The following is a 21,330-nucleotide window of genomic DNA, read 5'->3' on the forward strand; positions in this document are numbered from 1 at the left end:
GTGGTAGAACAGTAATGAGTTTTCCTGGTAGCACCAGTATAGAAAACGCACATACCTCCACAGAGGATGATGGCGGCCACGAACAGGGCCAGGTCACTGTCATCTAGCTCCAGGGCGTTGAACTTAACCGCAAACTCAAACTTGGGCTCCATGATCTCGCTGAAGGGGCGCCGCAGGCTGCGCAGGAACTCCCGGGTCACAAAGCCCTTCCCGTTGGCCACCAGCAACCCGTCCTTGTTCATGAGCGAAGGCAGCATGGCGAAGATGGCCTCGTGCACGCCGTACTTCAGCAGCGTCACCTGGTGGGGGGAGGGAGAACAGCAGCCTGATCATCGGCGCCTGATATCTCAACTCGTTGCTTATGTCAAGTATGTACACTGCATTTGGAAAGTATTTAGACCCCTTGACTTTTTCCACATTCTGTTACATTAGAGCCTGATTCTAAAATGGATTTAATAAAACATTTCTCATCGATCTACACACAATACCCCATAATGACAAAGCGAAAACAGGTTTTTAGAAGATTTATACATTTTCAAGTCTCATAACAAAGGGTCTGAATACTTATGTAATTGTGATATCAGTTATTTTTTTATTTTTTTTACATATTATCAAAAAAACAAACTAAAAAACATTTTTTCATTTGTTATGATGCAGTATTGGGTGAAGATTAAGGGGAGGAAAAGCATTTTAGATGAAGGCTGTAAGATAACAGAATGTGGAAAAAGTCAATACTTTGGGAATGCACTGTATACACGTTCTATATGTTATATTATAGTAGTTTGGGTCCTGAACGCTGATTGGGCAAGGCCATTTGGGGCAAGGCCAAGGTCTGCCAGGGCACCAAGGCCATTAACCAAAATTTCCAATTAAATTGATCTGAAAACCAAAAAAACACTAGCTACTCTGTTAAGAAAAACATAAGTGTATGTTCATATTTTTTAATTTAACCTTTATTTAACTTGACAAGTCAGTTAAGAGCAAGCTGGCGCCTACATATATTCTCGCCTTGCTTCAGAATCCTTAGGAACAAGATTTCGCTACACTCGCATTAACATCTGCTAACCATGTGACCAATAAAATTTGATTTGAAGAACAAATTCCTATTTACAATGACGGCCTACCCCGGCCAAACCCGACCAATTGTGTGCAGCCCTATGGAACTCCCAATCACGGCCGGATATGATGCAGCCTGGATTCGAACCAGGGACTGCACTGAGATGCAGTGCTTTAGACCACTGGGCCACTTGGGAGCCCAATACATGCATAATAAGCCTACATGTCAAACTGTAGGTGATAGGCCCCTGTACTTGGAGGGAGGCGCCTGAAAATGTAGTTAAACTTAATTAGCCTTTTAATTACATAGATATAAGCTAAATGCCAGTCATGTTTGACAAATATAATGTAAGATAATTAATATTATCGTCTAAAGGCTTGATTCTGTCATACTCAAAGCACTGTTCGTTAAGATAGAAGAGCAAGGCCAGTGCCTGTTGTGCACAGCAACATCACCCGCCTTACAATCAGCTCAGATTGTCAACACTTTGAAACTATTTAACCATAAACTTAATTGTTTAAAACCTGGATGTTTCTTAGTAATTTTATGAGGCATGTCTTACCGTGTTCCAACCACAGGAATGTTAAGGCGATTATTTTATAAGCACTTCCTTATTTGCCATTGAAACCAATATCTCTCTCATGTTCTCAACCCTAGTCATTAACAACCCTGCTAGTTGTTGCATCTTTTGATCTTGCCTCTACATTTCTAAAGGCTATTTTCATCTCTGTCATATGAAACTGCTCACATTTGCGGTGCACTTTGGAGAACGCTGTTTCCCCGCTAATTGCTCTTTGGAACACTTGGGCTGATCGCCTACTGCCATGTGCGCATTGCCGCGCTTATAATGTGAAGAAATAGCCTAATAGTTGATCAACATTTGAAGCTAAACATTCTGATCTGTTGCATCAGCCACATTTGCTTTATTTTTTTATGTTCAGTGGTTGTATTCATTTGGGCTCCATCATCCCACAACTGACCCAGTCTGTTTGGAATATTTATTTCTCGCACAGAACGACAAGCTGACCAATAGAATAGGTCAACTTTTGTACAATGGGGGATAGTAGATTGCCATAGGTAGTGCTTTTGCTCTTCATTACTCATCTTGTTGGCTAACAAAAAGAACATGTGGACCTCTTCAATATTCGATAAGAAGGACGTGCGCCATTGCATCCGATGTGTCCGTCTTCTCTAGCCTACTTCCGACCTGAGATGCCTGTGAGAAGGATCCTATCACGTGATAGCGCTGAAATGTATTTCCAATGACTTCCCTATTGGACCCGCCACTATGCCATTTCTCTCCTGTTCTATTGGCTTTCATATAAACTTAATTGAATTGTCCAGAAGCCAAAGGCATTCTAGTCATATTAGCAAAGCATCCTAGTTGTTGTATCTTTAGATTCCCCCTAAGTTTCTAACAGAGATATTTGTCTGTCACATATGCAACCACTATCAGGTGCACTGTTTAGAATGGTGTTTTCCCCATGAATTGCATTTTACCAAATGTTTAAAAATAATGTTTTATTGGCTGCTTCATTACAAAAGTTGCATGTCCTATTAAGATGCATTACCATGATCTAAATGTGACTGTCATTCTGAGCAACATGGACACCCTAATGGGTTATGCACCCAATGCATATTGGTCCGGTATATTTCTTAAATGCCACATTTGATTGAATGTGGCGTTGCTGTATATACCTGGTCGTTCAGGAAGAGGTCTACGAAGCCGGGGATGCTCTTGGCAAACTCAGTGAGCTCCCTGACCGTCTCCACCGTGGTGCACTGGCAGCGGTAGAACACGTGTACCCCTATCTCCTTGTTGGGGGTCGTGCCGTTGATCAGCTGTTTCCACACCAGCCCGTTCTCAGCCTGGCACAAGGAGTCCATGTCGTGAATCACAAATGGCTACAGAGAGGGGAGAGAAAAGGGAGAGAGAAGTTATTTAGTTAAGCCATAGAAGTATAATAACAGTAACAGACTTTTCACAGGAAATTGCATTCTGCCTGTGCCTGGTTTAGGAAGAAACAGTGTTTGCATACAACGGTGACACTGACATTTTGGCCTCTTCCCCTGTGCTTCCCGTCTCAGACACAACAGTGATAAGGCCTTGAGACAGCTAGGATTTTTACCACAAGTTTATACACAGCTGCTAGACAACCAACACTACTGGAGAGCTAGACAGTGTGAGAAGAAGTGAAGTTTTAGTGCAGCTGTGCACCTTGGTGCTCCTGTGCCTCAGACTGCCATTCTAAAGTATAGGCTACATGCCTGTTGCTTCAATTAGCATTGATTAAAATTACAGAATAAAAAAGGCTATGGACACAATTGAAGCGCATGGAAATTACTTAAGATATCATTTTTGAAAAAAGTATTATTGTTTGATGAAACATTGAAATTGGCCTTACTGCTATCAGCCCATAGAAATGCATTGATTAACAGCTTAATTTATGAATAAACAGAGTCCCTTCAAAAATATAAGATAACAAAAATAATAATCTTGATCTTTCTTATAACTCCTTATTTTAGGCACTAAACAATGAAATCAAGATTGAACTCTTTGGCCTGAATGCCAAGAGGGGATGTTTTTCAGCAGCAGGGACTGGGAGACTAGTCAGAATCGAGGGAAAGATGAACCTAGCAAAGTACAGAGATCCTTGATGAAAACCTGCTCCAGAGCACTCAGGACCTCAGACTGTGGCAAAGGTTCACCTTCCAACAGGACAACGACCCTAAGCACACAGTCAAGACAAGATAGTAGCGGCTTCAGGACAAGTCTCTGAATGTCCTTGAGCGGCACAGTCAGAGCCCAGACTTGAACCCGATCGATCGAACATCTCTGAAAAGACCTGAAAATAGTGACGATCCCCATCCAACATGACGGCGCTTGAGAGGATCTACAGAGAAGAATGGGAGAAACTCCCCAAATACAGGTGTGCCAAGCTTTTAGCGTCATACCCAAGAAGACTTGAGGCTGTAATCACTGTCAAAGGAACTTCAACAAAGTACTGAGCAAAGGGTCTGAATACTTATGTAAATGTCATATCAGTTTTTAATAAATTTGCAAAAATATATAAAAACCTGTTTTTGCATTGCCATTATGGGGTATTGTGTGTAGATTGATGAGGGGAAAAAACAACTAATCCAGTTTATAATAAGGCTGTAACGTAACAAAATGTGGAAAAAGTCAAGTGGTCTGAATACTTTCTGAAGGCACTGTACTTCCATGAATCTTTCCATTCAGACTAGTCTTGTAAGGCAACCAAAAGCAAAACAACCAACATGTTCATGAGACACTTGCCTTTCCACAGAGGGCTCATATTAGTGTGTAGCCCAAACTGTTCAGACAGAAGTTGTCAGATCAGATGTACCAACTTCAGATCGATTCCGCAAGGCTTATGGGGGCCGTAAAGCAAAACTGAGAACACCATCGTGTTCATGGGAGCGTTCAGACGCTACAGACATTTTTGTGAGAACACAGATTTTTGGGATGTCTCATGGTCTAAAAAACACAGCTCAAGCTTCGCCACCTTTCACCGTAGATGCGGAAGGCGACATATGCAGATGCAGTGGGTTGAGACGCAGCCCATGCAAAAACAGTTCTCTAGATTAAATTGACAGATGTTGATGGAAATTTTTTAAATTATACTGATTAGAATTCCTGCATACTGACATCGACTCTGGAGGTCAATAGAGATGAAAATCGGAGCTGGTCTAAGGGGAACATGTGTTTTATAGTCAGCATGCAGAATATGTATACACAGTACTGGGCTATAGATGGTGTTAAAGTATTATGTGTCTGTACTGTATGAAGCTGGAACTGAAGTTAATATATAAAATGTATAATATTTACATATGGAAAGAGTATGGAGCTGGTGTTAAAGTATTATATGTATAGTGAACAAAAATATAGACGCAAGTGTTGGTCCCATGTTTCATGAGCTGAAATCAAATGTAATAAGCTTCTTTCTCTCAAATTTTGTGCCCAAATTTGTTTACATCCTTGTTAATGAGCATTTCTCCTTTTCCAAGATAATCCAGTCACCTGACAGGTGTGGCATATCAAGAAGCTTAAATGGAAGAAGATTAAATGGAATGATTATTACACCTGTGCACCTTGTGCTGGAGACAATAAAAGGCAACTCTAAAATGTGCAGTTTTGTCACACAACACAATGCCACAAATGTCTCCAGTTTTGAGGGAGATTGCAATCAACAATGCTGACTTTTGTGGGGAAAAAACCATTCTGATTGGCCCACTCGTGTGAAATCCATAGATTAGGGCCTAATGAATTGACTTCAATTGACTGATTTCCATGAACTGTAACTCATTAAATTTGTTGCGTTTATATTTTTGTTCAGTATATTTAATTTACATATGGATACGCTACTGGGCTGGAGCTGGTCTTGCCAGTGAGGATGCTGCGAGCCTTCTTCTTGGTCATGTTGAGGTTCTTCAGATAGGCGTTGTTGACCCGCTTGGCCAGGGATTTGAGATCCGAGCCATTAGGGTTGGTGGTCGGGGCTTTCTCTCCCGCCAGAAGGCCAGCCACTAGCTTCCTCTTCTCTGCCTCCGGCATACGGCCATACCGGATCGCTGGGAACAAGCAGGAAAACGTATTTTTGTCTGCATCCATAAATTGGGAATACTCACAAATACTCACTGATGGGGTACTTTCTCCAGTAAACATGTGAGAATAGGAGGAAGGTGGTTGTGTCTCACCGTCATGGGACATGCCCAGCAGCAGGCACTTCTGGAAGCGACAGTACTGGCACTTGTTTCTGCTCTTCTTCTGGATCTTACAGCTGCGCTCACAGCGCTCATAGTCCAGCTTCATGCGGATGGTCCGCCGGAAAAACCCCTGAGCAGTGAGGAAGGGTTTATTAGGTAAAAAGAGCAGTAGACTTTGCAGTTTATAAATTATGCAAAGAGCTGCTCCAATACATTTTACGTAACACATTCTGGGAGCCTCCTGGGATCTTCCCATCCCTTCAATCCCTGCTTCCTCACCTTGCAACCCTCACAGGCGTGTACTCCGTAGTGGAACCCTGAGGCCTTGTCTCCACAGATACGACATTCCACATTGATCAAGGCCCCCGTCCCATCCTCTCGACCCAGGAGGAGTTGGTCCGACAGTGATGGAGACGATGTCTGGGACAGATCTGGAGAAAGATAGACAAGGGAAGGTTCTGTTATTCTTGGGCCCTGAATCCCTGACTGACTTTACCTAGGGACAGGAGTTTCTCCTGATCACATTACCAGACAAGGAACATCTCATCATATAAATGTACTTGTATTATATTTGGGATTACTGAACAGTTCAATTACTCATATAGTTAGCAATCCACATGGAAATGTGTGTAATATGAAAGCATTTCTCTGTAATACTGGAGTGACTGTAAAGAGAAGGAAGTGAGATAAGGATGACACTGGAGTCAGACTAAAAATGTTAAAGTTAATGTTGGTGCCACCAGTCTGGACAGTATATTTATGGCTTTGCGTGTATCACTGGGCTATGTGTACATTTACCAACACTCCCTCAACAATGTTATGTATACGTGCAGTGATCAAAGTACTTAAGTAAAAAATACCTTAAAGTACTATTTCAGTAGTTTTTTGGGGTATCTGTACTTTACTATTGATATTTTTATTTCACTATATTTTTATTTTACTCCATACTTTTTCCCTGACACCCAAAAGTACTCATTACATTTTGGATGCTTAGCAGGACAGAAATGTTTTCTAATTCACACACTTATCAAGAGAACATCCCTGGTCATTCCGACTGCCTCTGATCTGGCGGACTAACTAAACGAATGCTTTGCTTGTAAATAATGTCAGTGTGGCTCTGGCTACTTAAGTATATTTAAAACAAAATACTTAGACTTTTAATCTAGTATTTTACTGGGTGACTCACCTTAATAGAAAATGACTCGAGTAAAAGTATCTTAAATTTTACTCAAGTATGACAATTGAGTACTTCTTCAACCACTGTGTAAATGTGTATGTGTCAAGGATCTGCCCAGTGCTGGTGAGTTCCAGCCTGCTCCCTCCCCGAGGTGTAATCTCAGACGCTGCCTGCCAAAGGGTTCTTCCCAGTGGAGCCCAGGAGCTATGCTAGAAATGCCGGGGTAGGAGACACCATAGAATAACACCGGCTAAGAGGGACAATCTGATTAGTGGCATTCCATTCCAACCATGTGTTCTGTTCTATCCGTTCTGTTGCTAGGGGGATTTCTCCAACACCCTGTTTAAAACTAGAATAGCAAGGAGGGACATTACGTTATAAGGCAACGTTCCATTTCAGAATTTGGAAACAAGTGCCTTCTGTTCTATCCACTCTGCTACACACCATAGAAACAGAATGGAGTAGGGACAATCCACTTCAATGCAATTTTCCACTTGAGAATTTAGGACCACGTTACTGGTGTTCTATTTTATCCATTTAATTCTAGGCTTAACCTGATGGCAGGGCTACGTTGCTAGGCTAGGCCAGGCCAGGATGAACACATAGGAAACCCAGCACAGCAGAGCAGGTCAGGCAGCGAAGAGCCACACAGAGAGCGAGAGAGAGAAGGAAGAGGGTCTGAGCTCCGCTGTGTGGAGCCGAGGCACCTGAGGAGAAATAACTCCCCCAGAATGAGGACAGACTGACAGACCAGCCGAGGGGGTTCTCAATGCCTCATCCATGACCACTTTCGTCTCTCTAAGAGCCTGTTTCCCAATTAATCTTTCCTCCATTCCTTGAATCTTATTTCCTTGTCTCCTTCTCAAAAAACATTGGAGAAGAGGGTCAGTGGGGAAAGACCTTAAGTCTTCTCTGAGACGCTGAGAAGGAGGCGAGGAGAGAAGATGTTAGGAAAGATTCATTGAGAAAGCACCAGTGTGCATCAAATCTATTTATAAAGCCCTTCTTATAAAGCTCTTCTCAGCTGATGTCAAAGTGCTGTACAGAAACCCAGCCTAAAACCACAAACAGCAAGCAATGCAGGTGTAGAAGCACCCGTATTAGTCCAACACTAGGTTTCAATGACAAGGAATTCAGTGAACTTGCTTTTCTATTCGTATAACGTAAACTCTGCTTAAACATGAAGCACCTCATTGCCACCTTAATGTGCCTCCTTGGGGTAAACTACCAAACTCAATCACTGAGTAGATATGGAGTTGTTTTCCATCTCCAGTATTTTTACCGTCAGTACGTAAACTGCCTGTTGTCCAGCGCCTGAGAAGAGTGGTATTATTAATACGTTTCAGTGGCATAGTTGCATGACAAGAGTGTAGTCGTTTCGAGGGAAACACTAGATGTTACTTGTCTGTAGAGATACTGTTTACTTGAAACCCTAATAGTGTGTAGTGTAGTCTGACTCATTCTCAATGTTTTTACGAAAAAGAAAAAAAACTTCAGAGACCTCAACTGACCTGACCGCCGCACTAGACCACAGCCTAACACATTAGTTCCTTTGAGAAGGTGCCATCTCCCACCTGCCAAGACAAACACACACAGCTCGACTGACCAGACTGGAACATTCAGGTTGGCAGAGCTTGGAGAGAGGAGGCCAAATATGACCAGATTGTAGGAAATAGAGAAGTATCCTATACGGGAGAATAAAGGACAGTATGTCTACATGGTCCTGTAGAGAACAAGGTTTCTCATTCCATTACTCCCAGACCTCCACCTAGTTCTGTTGCACTACCTCATAGAATGTCTCCTATTGATTTTAATAGAACAGCGTGGAGGATGTCTCGGGAGCCACTGGTGGAGGAAACCGTGAGAGTAGTGTCCTCTTGGTACAGTAGCTATTTGGTCTGACTGTGGTTGGTGTAAATGCTCTGAGGGAGAGCAGCTCAGCGTTAACACCACCAGAGGCCTTTACCGGGACACATTGAACTGCTCCATGTACTGAGGGTGTGTGTAAGTTGGTGAGGGTGTGCATGTGTGTGTGAGTATGCACGCATGAATGGCGTGTGTGTGTGTGTGTGTGTGTGTGTGTATGTGTGTATGTGTGTGTGTGTGTGTGTGTGTGTGTGTGTGTGTGTGTGTGTGTGTGTGTGTGTGTGTGTGTGTGTGTGTGTGTGTGTGTGTGTGTGTGTGTGTGTGTGTGTGTGTGTGTGTGTGTGTGTGTGTGTGTGTAAGTGGACTGGAGAAAACGGTCTCTCATTCGTAAAACACAAACAGAGAGGCAGTGCTCCATATCAAAGGGTATCTGTATCTGGAGAAGTCAATGGGCCTCTCGAGGACACAGGGCTAACTATTCTCAAAAGCCATTTGTGGGATGAGATCTAGGCCTGCAAATTAAGTTAAAGGCTAATTGCCGACTATTTGTTATTGGTACTAGGGCTGTCACCGACTAAAGAAATCTTGGATGACCGAAAGTCCTCTGTTCGTTCGACCAATTGATTGTATGTGGACACCTGCTCATAGAACATATAATTCCAAAATCACAAGCATTAATATGGAGTTGGTCCCCGCTTTGCTGCTATAACAGCCTCCATTCTTGCGGGAAGGCTTTATACTAGATGTTGGAACATTGCTGCAGGTCAGGGCTCTGAGCAGGACAGTCAAGTTCTTCCACACTGATCTCAACGAACCATGTCTGTATGGACCTCGCTTTGAACGAGGGCATTGTCATGCTGAAACAGGAAAGGGCCTTCCTCAAACTGTTGCCCCAAAGTTGGAAGTACAGAATCATCTAGAATGTTGTTGTATGCTGTTAAGGTTTGCCTTCACTAGAACTAAGGGGCCTAGCCCGAACAATGAAAAACAGCCCCAGAATATTATTCCTCCTCCAACAAACTTTACAGTTGGCAGTATGTACTGTGGAGGGTATCGTCCTCCTAGCATCCGCCTGCCCAGTGACGCGAGCCTACCAGATGAGCTAAATGCCTTTTCAGGTCAACATTCAAAAGCTGCGGGGCCAGATGGAATACAGGAAGTGTACTCAAAGCATGCGCGGACCAACTGGCAAGGGTCTTGTCGGGTTCACCTAGGGGTCATGAAAAGGGTTGTACCAAAATGTTTGCTGTATTAGAATCATTTCTCTCTCTCTCTGCAGGGGAGTGTGGTTGATAAGAGACTACTCAGCCATTCCACAATAAATCAACTTTGGGGAGGGGACATTTATTGCCTAGCTTTTAGATAAACACTGAAACTATATGTTTGTATAGCTATGGAAGCAGGGTTTTGGTCTCAGGAGTAAAAAGGTCATGAGTAGTCAATGACATCACTAAGGTGGGAATTCAGTTTAATAAAACAACTTGAGACCTTTTGTTTGATGCAGAACTTATTCAGCATCATTCATGTTATGTTCCTGTTTTGTCAACTTCTGTCTGCAATTGTATTAATAAAGGTTTTTGAATTATTTAATTAAAGATAGTCATGATGCTTATTTCACCAATGAGTAACTGATTGATAAGGAAATAAGGAAAATAACCCTAACAGTCTTCACTGACATTGTCAACCTCTCCCTGACCAAGTCTGTAATACCTACATGTTTCAAACAGACCAACATAGTCCCAGTGCCCAAGGAAGCAAAGGTAACTTGCTTAAATGATTACCACCCTGTAGCACTCACGTCGGTAGCCATGAAGCGCTTTGAAAGGCTGGTTATAACTCACATCAACAGCATCCACCCAGACACTCTAGACCCACGCCAACTCGCATACCACCCCAACAGATCCACAGATGATCCACAGATGACGCAATATCAATCGCACTCCACACTGCCCTTCCCCACCTGGACAAAAGGAACACCTATGGGAGAATGCTGTTCATTGACTACAGCTCAGCATTCAACACAAAGCTCATCACTATGCTAAGGACCCTGGGACTAAACACCTCCCTCTGCAACTGGATCCTTGACTTCCTGACAGGCCGCCCCCAGGTAGTAACGGTAGGCAAAAACACATCTGCCATGCTGATCATCAACACTGGGGCCCCTCAGGGGTAGGTACTTAGTCCCCTCCTGTACTCCCCTTGTTCACCCACGACTGCGTGGCCAAACACGACTCCAACACCATCATTGTTTGCTGACGACACAACAGTGGTAGGCCTGATTACCGACAACGATGAGACATCCTATAGGGAGGAGGTCAAAGACCTGGCAGTATGGTGCCAGGACAACAACAACCTCTCCCTCAATGTGAGCAAGACAAAGGAGCAGATCGTGGACTACAGGAAAAAGCCGGGCCGAACAGGCCCCCATTAACATCGACGGGCTGTAGTGGAGCGGGTCGAGAGTATCAAGTTCCTTGGTGTCCACATCACCAACAAAACATCATGGTCCAAACACACCAAGATAGTCGTGAAGAGGGTATGACAACACCTTTTCCCCCTCAGGAGACTGAAAAGGGTTAGCATGGGTCCCCAGATCCTCAAAAAGGTATACAGCTGCACCAGCAAGAGCATCCTGAACGGTTGCATCACCGCCTGGACTGGTAACTGCTCGGCATCTCACCTAAGGCGCTACAGAGGGTAATGCGTACAGCCCAGTACATCACTGTGGCCAAGCTTCCTGCCATCCAGGAACTATATACTAGGCAGTGTCAGAGGAAAGCACAAAACATTGTCAAAGACTCTAGTCACCCAAGTCATACTGTTTTTTTCTGATAGTGCACAGCAAGTGGTATCAGAGCGCCAAGTCTAGGACCAAAAGGCTCCTTAACAACTTCTAGCCCCAAGCCATAAGACTGCTGAACAATTAATCAAATGGCTACCGGACTATTTACATTGACACCCCCTCCCCTCCATTTGTATTGTACACTGCTGCTACTCACTGTTTATTATATATGCATAGTCACTTAACCCCTACCTACATGTTTAAAAGAGCTCGACTAACCTGTACCCTCACACATTGACTCAGTACCGGTACACCCTGTATATAGCCTCGTTATTGTGTTATTTTTTACTTTAGGTTTATTATTCTCTTTCTTAAACTGCACTGTTGGTTAAGGGTTTGTAAGTAAGCATTTCACAGTAACATCTACACATGTTGTATTCAGCGCTTGTGACGAATAAAGTTAGATTTAAAACCCAGATTTGTCTGTCAGACTGCCAGATGGTAAAATGCCATTTATCACTCCAATGAATGAATTTCCACTGCTCCAGAGTCCAATAGCGGAAAGCTTTACACCACTTCAGCTGACGCTTGGCATTGTGCATGGTGATCTTAGGTTTGTGTGCGCCTGCTTGGCCATGGAAACCCATTTCATGAAGCTCCCGGCAAACAGTTATTGTGCTGACGTGGCTCCCTGAGGCAGTTTGGAACTCGTAGTGAGTGTTGCAACCGAGGACAGACAATGTTTTACACGCTACATGCTTCAGCACTTGCTGGTCCCGTTCTGTGAGGCCTACCACTTCACAACTGAGCCGTTGTTGCTCCTAGACGTTTCCACTTCACAATAACAGCACTTACAGTTGTCAGAGGCAGCTCTAGCATGGAAGGAATTTGATGAACTGACTTGACGATTTTATACACTTGTCAGAAACGAGTGTGGCTGAAATAGCTGAATCCACTCATTTGAAGGCGTGTCCACATAGTTCTGGCCATCTAGTGTATGTAATGGGTAATAAATAGACACTAACAATCAAACAAACAATTCACACAATGACGTTATGGAACAACGAATGTGCACAAATTGGCAGTGATGGAAAAAGTACTCAATTATCATACTTGAGTAAAAGATACCTTAATAGAAAATGACTCAAGTAAAAGTGAAAGTCACGCAGTAAAATACTACTTGAGTAAAAGTCGAAAGGTATTTGATTTTAAAAATACTTAAAATTAAGTTAAGTATCAAAAGTAAATGGAATTTCTAAAATGTAAAAGTATTAATAATTTCAAATTCCTTACATCAAGCAAACCAGACAGCACAATTGTACTTTCTTTTTTTATTTGACGTGTAGCCACTCCAACACTCAGACATAATTTACAGACAAAGCATTTGTGTTTAATGACAAACACAGCATTTGTGTTTAGTAAGTCTGCCAGATCAGAGGCAGTAGGGATGACCAGAGATGTTGTCTTGATAAGTGAGTGTCTTGGACCATTTTCCTGTCCTGGTAAGCATTCAAAATGTAATGAGTACTTTTGGGTGTCAGGGAAAACATATGGAGTAAACATTACATTATTTTCTTTAGGAATATAGTGAAGTAGAAGTAAAAGTTGTCAAATATAAAAGTAAAAGTACTTTAAAGTATTTTGGGGTGGCAAGATAGCCTTGTGGCTAGTAACTGAAAGGTTGCAAGTTCGAATCCCCGAGCTGACAAGGTACAAATCTGTAGTTCTGCCCCTGAACAGGGAGTTAACCCACGGTTCCTAGGCCGTCATTGAAAATAAGAATTTGTTCTTAACAGACTTGCCTAGTAAAATAAAATAAATAAATATATATATAAAAATATATATATAATATATATACACATGAGAACATTAAAGCTGGTGGTTCCTTTTAACATGAGTCTTCAATAACTTCTTACCTGGGAATATTGAAGACTCATGTTAAAAGGAACCACCAGCTTTAATGTTCTCATGTTCTGAGCAAGGAACTTAAACGTTAGGTGTTTTTACATGGCACATATTGCACTTTTACTTTCTTCTCCAACACTTTGTTTTTGCATTATTTAAACCAAATTGAACATGTTTAATTATTTATTTGAGTCTAAATTGATTTTATTGATGTATTATATTAAAATAAGTGTTCATTCAGTATTGTTGTAATTGTCATTATTAAAAAAAAAATCAAATTAATTTTTTAATCGGACGATTAATCGGTAGCAGCTTTTTTTGGTCCTCCATTAAAATCTGTATCGGCGTTGAAAAATCATAAATCGGTCGACCTCTACTAGATTGGAACACAGAGTTCTCTCAAGTCAAGAGGGGACTGGGTTATAGGCGCTATGTCTAAAGGTAAACATCACAGGGACTTTACTTTGTGAGAATACATAGAGTAAAAGGTGATGCTGTGTTTATGCTACAGGAACAACCACGATCAAAATAGATGTAGCACACAAGGTGGGCCACATCTCACTAATCATCAACAATTTTTTCTGTCTATTTGAGTATTTTCAAATAATGTGGCCTGAATCAACTACTTCTATTGGAAGTAGGGATGGCACAAATACTGTATAAATATTGTATAAAACACACCAAAAACATCAAAACCGTTTGTTGTTGTGTGGAACGACCAGCTAACTGAAGATGGAAGGACCTGGCATTTGCACGCTTGAGTCCGTTTCCGCAGTAACATGGACTCTTTAGAATGTGATGAAACTTTGTTGCTCCTCGCTGAAACAAGCAAGGTGTTGTTGTAAACAAGCCTGGGCAACGCCTCCCCTCCCTGCAGCAGCAGCAGCACATGCAGTCAGGAGCAGAGCAGAGAGGGGAAACTGTGAATCTAAAAAATAATAATAATTAAAAAAACATTCCAACGTTTATAACGGTGACTGTGGTCATGTGGCTGGCCAATAACCGTAATACAACATTCCAGGACTGTCACAGCCCTAATTGGAAGTATTTGAAAGTATTTAAATAATTTCCTATAAACAGCCTACTATTTGAAACTATTTTCAAATACATATTTCAAATACTATTTTCAAATACAATGGGGATGGGAGTGTATTTAAGTAAGTGTATTTTAGTATTTTCAAATACAATGGGGATGGGAGTGTATTTGAGTAAGTGTATTTTAGTATTTTCAAATACATGCCAATATTCAAATAATAAATATCTGAATACTTTCTATGAAATGTGTGTGAAAGTAATTGAGAAACTTGAAATAATATTTGAACCCAGGTCTTGTGAGTGTGTGTGTGTCTCACCTGTGCAACTACTGGAGAGGGCAGGGCTGTCCGTATTGGAGGCGCTGTGGCTGTTACTACTCTCCTTCTCCTGCTGATCCTCTTGCTCCTGCTGCACAACCTCTTCGTCATGAGACTTCATGTCCCAGGAGCCAAGGCCCTCCTCCCTCTCAGGTGACACCTCTGCTCCTCGCGCCCCCTCCTTCTCCCCCACTCTCTCTCTCAGCCCCTTCGTCAGCAGGGATGGTTTCAGCACCTCCAAGGAGGACTCCAGCCCCATCACTCCGTCCGAGGTGTACTCCCCATGTGGGGAGGTGGTCCCGTTCTGGCAGACTCCCCCTTTACTTACCAAAGCCCCGACACGCCGCCTCCGATCCCGTCGAGGGGCTTTGCTTTTGACCGGCGCTAAGACGGCAGCCCTGGTGCCCTCCATGGTGCTGCGTAGCTTCTCCCCTGACTCTCAGCCGCCCTCGGTCATTGCAACACCATCGCACGCCCTGCTGGGGAGGAGGGGAACAGCCAGTTAGTACAGATCTTTTACAGAGGAATGATTTATTCCCAATCGGTGGTGTGTCATGAGGATAGGGTTGCAGCCAATCAGAGCTGCTATCACAGAATACAGTGACTGTCCAATCTAAATGTATTTTACAAAGTTAGACATCCAATCAGATCCATGAAACACTTCTACCCAGTTAAAACAACACATTGAGAGACAATGAAAGGCTTGAACATGAAACCGGCAGTCTCTTCTGGAAACACTTGTAATAACAGAGACTTTGATCTGGTCTCATTCAACAGATCCCTCTGCAGCTGAGCAAGCCTTAACCAGCACACCTCCAACCCAGAGAGACAGAAACAGCCTCCCCATAGAAACATAGCATATGGGCCAGGTTAGAGGTTTTTGATGCAGGCCTGGAGTTATTTTGTTGCTGAGGAGAGCCAGCTGTTAAGACATTAATCTAAATCACTGAAATTCTATCAACTAATCACTAACAGAGAGAGGATAGAAAAAGGGAGAGATAAAAAGAGTAGCGAGAGAAACAATAAGCTAACCCATTGGCATTAATGTGTACGCCTTCTTGTTCAGAGAGAAACACATGCACACACAGTGAGTGGGCTAGCCTCCAAACCCCAGCACATGTGAGCCCTGGGACAGGCGAGGCTGGTGTTTTTCAACAGACTCTTGTTGTTGGGATGGGAGAGCCCTGAGCTGAAGACGCTCTCTGTTTGTGTGTGTGTGTAGGGACGCTCTGCGGATCAGCTAGCACCACTGACCTTTTCCCACATTCCGTACTTCCTGCTGAACAGCCATGGACTTTCCCCCACTGGCCTTGGGTCGCTGTTCATGTGGGTGAGTGTGTATGTGCATTTGCCAAGTGGAAATAGGGTTCATATGAACAGGCTATAGGGCTGATTTCATGGGGGATCACCAAGTCTTTGTCTGGTGAGTTTAAAAGAGGGAAGAGAGAATACCATAGACTAGGAATGTGACAAATGGAAAACTGTTCTTAAAGGTCCATTTTGGGCACAAAACAGTCCAACTCCTCCTCTTTCTCAATTTTCTAACAGAAATGGAATGTGCCTTTTGCAGTTCATCGATGTGCCATTCTGGTCATGCGCACCGCGACCGATGTACCTAGTTCATTAGTTAAGCTAGCCACTTGTACCTAGCCAGTAACTCCTCCAGTATGTGTTGACGTAATTTCATAGGATTTGATTTTGTTTACCATTAAATAACCTGCATTGATCAGTTATACAGTTTAAAGCCGTAAAGTTAAAATAAGAAAAATTCCATGTGAATTCAATGTAAATGGTCTACATTGCGCTTCCTGCAGAGAAATACATGTTTTATCATTTATGCAGCTGGTGCTCTTGCTTTCCATGAGAGTGGTGCATGTAGCTTGTTGTCATCCAATCACAAGTCATCAAACATTGGATGTCATAAGGTGAATGCACCAATTTGTAAGTCGCTCTGGATAAGAGCGTCTGCTAAATGTCTTAAATGTAATGTAAAATGTACATGCAATATTATTAGGAGATAGTGCCTTCAGAAAGTATTCATACCCCTTGACACATTTTGTTGCATTACATTTGTTGCATTACAGCCTGAATGCAGCAGTTAAAAGCGCTGGGCCAGTAACCGAAAGGTTGCTGGTTTGAATCACCCCCAACAACTGTTACCCTTTTGCACATGGTGTGGATGTCGATTAAGGCAGCCCCCCCGCACCGCTCTGATTCAGAGGGGTTCGGTTAAACGGGGTAGACATTTCAGTTGAATGCATTTAGTTGTGCGACTGACTACAGTTGAAGGCGGAAGTTTACATACACCTAGGTTGGAGTCATTTAAACCTGTTTTTCAACCCCTCCACAAATTTATTGTTAACAAACTATAGTTTTGGCAAGTGGATTAGGACATCTACTTTGTGCATGACACAAGTCAATTTTTCAACAATTGTTTACAGGCAGATTTAACTTATAATTCACTGTATCACAATTCCAGTGGTCAGAAGTTTACATACACCAAGTTGACTGTGCTTTAACCTCTTCAACCTATGGGGACGCTATGTCATTATTGGATAAAAAAACAAGCCCGTTTTAAGCGCAATATTTTGTCATGAAAAGATGCTCGACTATGCATATAATTGGCAGATTTGGAAAGAAAACACTGACGTTTCCAAAACTGCAAAGATATTATCTGTGAGTGCCCCAGAACTGATGCAACAGGCGAAACCAAGATGAAACTTCAAACAGGAAATTAGCAGGATTTTTGACGCTGTTTTTCATTGTCTCCTTATATGGCTGTGAAAGCGCCACAAATTAGCCTGCCCTTTCTATCGTTTCTCCAAGTTGTCTGCAGCATTGTGAAGTATTTGTAGGCATACCATTGGAAGATTGGCCATAAGAGACTACATTTACCAGGGGTCCGCCCGGTGTCCTTTGTTGAAATTGTTGTGTAATCTCAAAGCTGCTCGCATTCATCCATGTGACAGAGAGGAGACTTCCAGGAATGATATATCATGAAGAGATATGTGAAAAACACCTTGAGGATTGATTCTAAACAACGTTTACCATGTTTCAGTCGATATTATGGAGTAAATGTGGAAGAAAGTTTGGCGTTTGGATTAATTAATTTGTTTTTTTTTTGGTAGCCAAACATGACGCAGAAAACGGACCGATTTCTCCTGCACAAATAATCTTTCAGGAAAACTGAACATTTGCTATCTAACTGAGAGTCTTCTCATTGAAAACATCCAAAGTTCTTCAAAGGTAAATGATTTATTGAATGTTTTTGCTGGTTTTTGTGAAAATGTTGCCTGCTAATGCTAATTTGCTATGGTTGAGAAGCATATTTTGAAAATCTGAGATCACAGTGTTGTTAACAAAAGGCTAAGCTTGAGAGCCAGCATATTGATTTCATTTCATTTGCGATTTTCATGAATAGTTAACGTTGCGTTATGGTAATGGGCTTGAGGCTGTAGTCATGATCCCGGATCCGGGTTGGCTCGATGCAAGAAGTTAAACAGCTTCGGGAAATTCCAGAAATTGATGTCATGGCTTTAGAAGCTTCTGATAGGCTAATTGACACCATTTGAGTCAATTGGAGGTGTACATGTGGATGTATTTCAAGACCTACCTTCAAACTCAGTGCCTCTTTGCTTGACATCATGGGAAATCTAAAGAAATCAGCCAAGATCTCAGAAAAACAATTGTAGACCTCCACAAGTCTGGTTCATCCTTGGGAGCAATTTCCAAACGCCTGAAGGTACCACGTTCATCTGTACAAACAATAGTATGCAAGTATAGGACCACACAGCCATTATACCGCTCAGGAAGGAGACTCATTTTGAGACGGGTTTGCAACTGCACATGGGGACAAAGATCATACTCTTTGGAGAAATGTCCTCTGATCTGATGAAACAAAAATAGAACTATTTTGCCATAATGACCATCGTTGTGTTTGGAGGAAAAATGGGGATGCTTGCAAGCCGAAGAACACCATCCCAATTGTGAAGCACAGGGTGTAACGGCATTCTTCTATCTCCTCCTCTGATGAAGAGGTAGAATAAGGATCGGACCAAAATGCAGCGTGATGATGATTCATGATAGATTTTAATGAAAGAAAAACTAAACATACAGAAATGACAAAATGAATTAAACGAAATAACGAAAACCGAAACAGCCCTATCTGGTGCAAACACAAAGACAGGAACAATCACCCACGAAAACACTCACAGAATATGGCTGCCTAAATATGGTTCCCAATCAGAGATAATGAAAATCACCTGACTGATTGAGAACCGCCTCAGGCAGCCATATAGACTAATTAGACACCCCACAAAACCCCAAGACAAAAAAACACACCACAATAACCCATGTCACACCCTGGCCTGTCCAAATAGATAAAGAAAACACAAAATACTAAGACCAAGGTGTGACACAGGGGTGGCAGTTTCATGTTGTGGGGGTGCTTTGCTGCAGGAGGAACTGGTGCACTTCACAAAATGGATGGCATAATGAGGCAGGAAAATTATGCGGATATATTGAAGCAACATCAAGACATTAGTCAGGAAATTAAAGCTTGGTCGCAAATGGGTCTTCCAAATGGACAATGCCCCAAGCATACTTCCAAAGTTGTGGCAAAATGGCTTAAGGACAATAAAGTCAATGTATTGGAGTGGCCATCACAAAGCCATGACCTCAATCCTATAGAGCATTTCTGGGCAGAACTGAAAAAGGGTGTGCGAGCAAGGAGGCCTACAAATTTCAAATCAAATCAAATTTTATTTGTCACATACACATGGTTAGCAGATGTTAATGCGAGTGTAGCGAAATGCTTGTGCTTCTAGTTCCGACAATGCAGTAATAACCAACAAGTAATCCAACTAACAATTCCAAAACTACTGTCTTATACACACAAGTGTAAGGGGATAAAGAATATGTACATAAAGATATATGAATGAGTGATGGTACAGAGCGGCATAGGCAAGATGCAGTATATGGTATCGAGTACAGTATATACATATGAGATGAGAATGTAAACAAAGTGGCATAGTTAGTGGCTAGTGATACATGTATTACATAAAGATGCAGTAGATGATAGAGTACAGTATACACGTATACATATGAGATGAATAATGTAGGGTATGTAAACATTATATTAGGTAGCATTGTTTAAAGTGGCTAGTGATATATTTTACATCATTTCCCATCAATTCCCATTATTAAAGTGGCTGGAGTTGAGTCCGTGTGTTGGCAGCAGCCACTCAATGTTAGTGGTGGCTGTTTAACAGTCTGATGGCCTTGAGATAGAATCTGTTTTTTCAGTCTCTCGGTCCCAGCTTTGATGCACCTGTACTGACCTCTCCTTCTGGATGATAGCGGGGTGAACAGGCAGGGGCTCGGGTGGTTGTTGTCCTTGATGATCTTTATGGCCTTCCTGTGACATCGGGTGGTGTAGGTGTCCTGGAGGGCAGGTAAGTTTGCCCCCGGTGATGCGTTGTGCAGACCTCACTACCCTCTGGAGAGCCTTACGGTTGTGGGCGGAGCAGTTACTGTACCAGGCGGTGATACAGCCCGCCAGGATGCTCTCGATTGTGCATCTGTAGAAGTTTGAGAGTGCTTTTGGTGACAAGCCAAATTTTTCAGCCTCCTGAGGTTGAAGAGGTGCTGCTGCGCCTTCTTCACGATGCTGTCTGTGTGGGTGGACCAATTCAGTTTGTCTGTGATGTGCATGCCAAGGAACTTAAAACTTGCTACCCTCTCCACTACTGTTCAATCAACGTGGATAGGGGGGTGTTCCCTCTGCTGTTTCCTGAAGTCCACAATCATCTCCTTAGTTTTGTTGACTTTGAGTGTGAGGTTATTTTCCTGACACCACACTCCGAGGGCCCTCACCTCCTCCCTGTAGACCATCTCGTCGTTGTTGGTAATCAAGCCTACCACTGTTGTGTCGTCCGCAAACTTGATGTTTGAGTTGGAGGCATGCGTGGCCACGCAGTCGTGGGTGAACAGGGAGTACAGGAGAGGGCTCAGAACGCACCATTGTGGGGCCCCAGTGTTGAGGATCAGCGGGGTGGAGATGTTGTTGCCTACCCTCACCACCTGGGGGCGGCCCGTCAGGAAGTCCAGTACCCAGTTTCACAGGGCGGGGTCGAGACCCAGGGTCTCGAGCTTGATGACGAGCTTGGAGGGTACTATGGTGTTAAATGCCGAGCTGTAGTCGATGAACAGCATTCTCACATAGGTATTCCTCTTGTCCAGATGGGTTAGGGCAGTGTGCAGTGTGGTTGAGATTGCATCGTCTGTGGACCTATTTGGGCGGTAAGCAAATTGGAGTGGATCTAGGGTGTCAGGTAGGGTGGAGGTGATATGGTCCTTGACTAGTCTCTCAAAGCACTTCATGATGACGGAAGTGAGTGCTACGGGGCGGTAGTCGTTTAGCTCAGTTACCTTAGCTTTCTTGGGAACAGGAACAATGGTGGCC

The 21,330-nt window shown here is 42.8% G+C and overlaps 1 protein-coding gene across 3 annotated transcripts in view; it reads right to left on the bottom strand.

Moving 5' to 3' along the window:
• Positions 1-21,330, bottom strand: part of LOC124028695 (peroxisome proliferator-activated receptor delta-like) — a 48,800-nt gene that overhangs the window by 3,251 nt on the left and 24,219 nt on the right. The window contains exons 2-7 of one of the 3 annotated variants that reach the window (XM_046340699.1): positions 14,868-15,346; positions 6,065-6,216; positions 5,777-5,915; positions 5,445-5,650; positions 2,756-2,962; positions 56-299 (exon numbers count right to left, since the gene is read on the bottom strand). In XM_046340699.1, the coding sequence (XP_046196655.1) occupies positions 56-299; positions 2,756-2,962; positions 5,445-5,650; positions 5,777-5,915; positions 6,065-6,216; positions 14,868-15,279 (1,360 nt within the window). In that variant the 5' untranslated portion in view covers positions 15,280-15,346. Of the gene's footprint in view, positions 1-55; positions 300-2,755; positions 2,963-5,429; positions 5,651-5,776; positions 5,916-6,064; positions 6,217-14,867; positions 15,347-21,330 lie in introns of all 3 variants that reach the window. The other 2 variants (XM_046340695.1, XM_046340692.1) reach the window with 2 other exon arrangements.

This window comes from Oncorhynchus gorbuscha, linkage group LG03 (genome assembly GCF_021184085.1).
Source record: "Oncorhynchus gorbuscha isolate QuinsamMale2020 ecotype Even-year linkage group LG03, OgorEven_v1.0, whole genome shotgun sequence".
NCBI classification, from domain to species: Eukaryota; Metazoa; Chordata; class Actinopteri; order Salmoniformes; family Salmonidae; genus Oncorhynchus; species Oncorhynchus gorbuscha.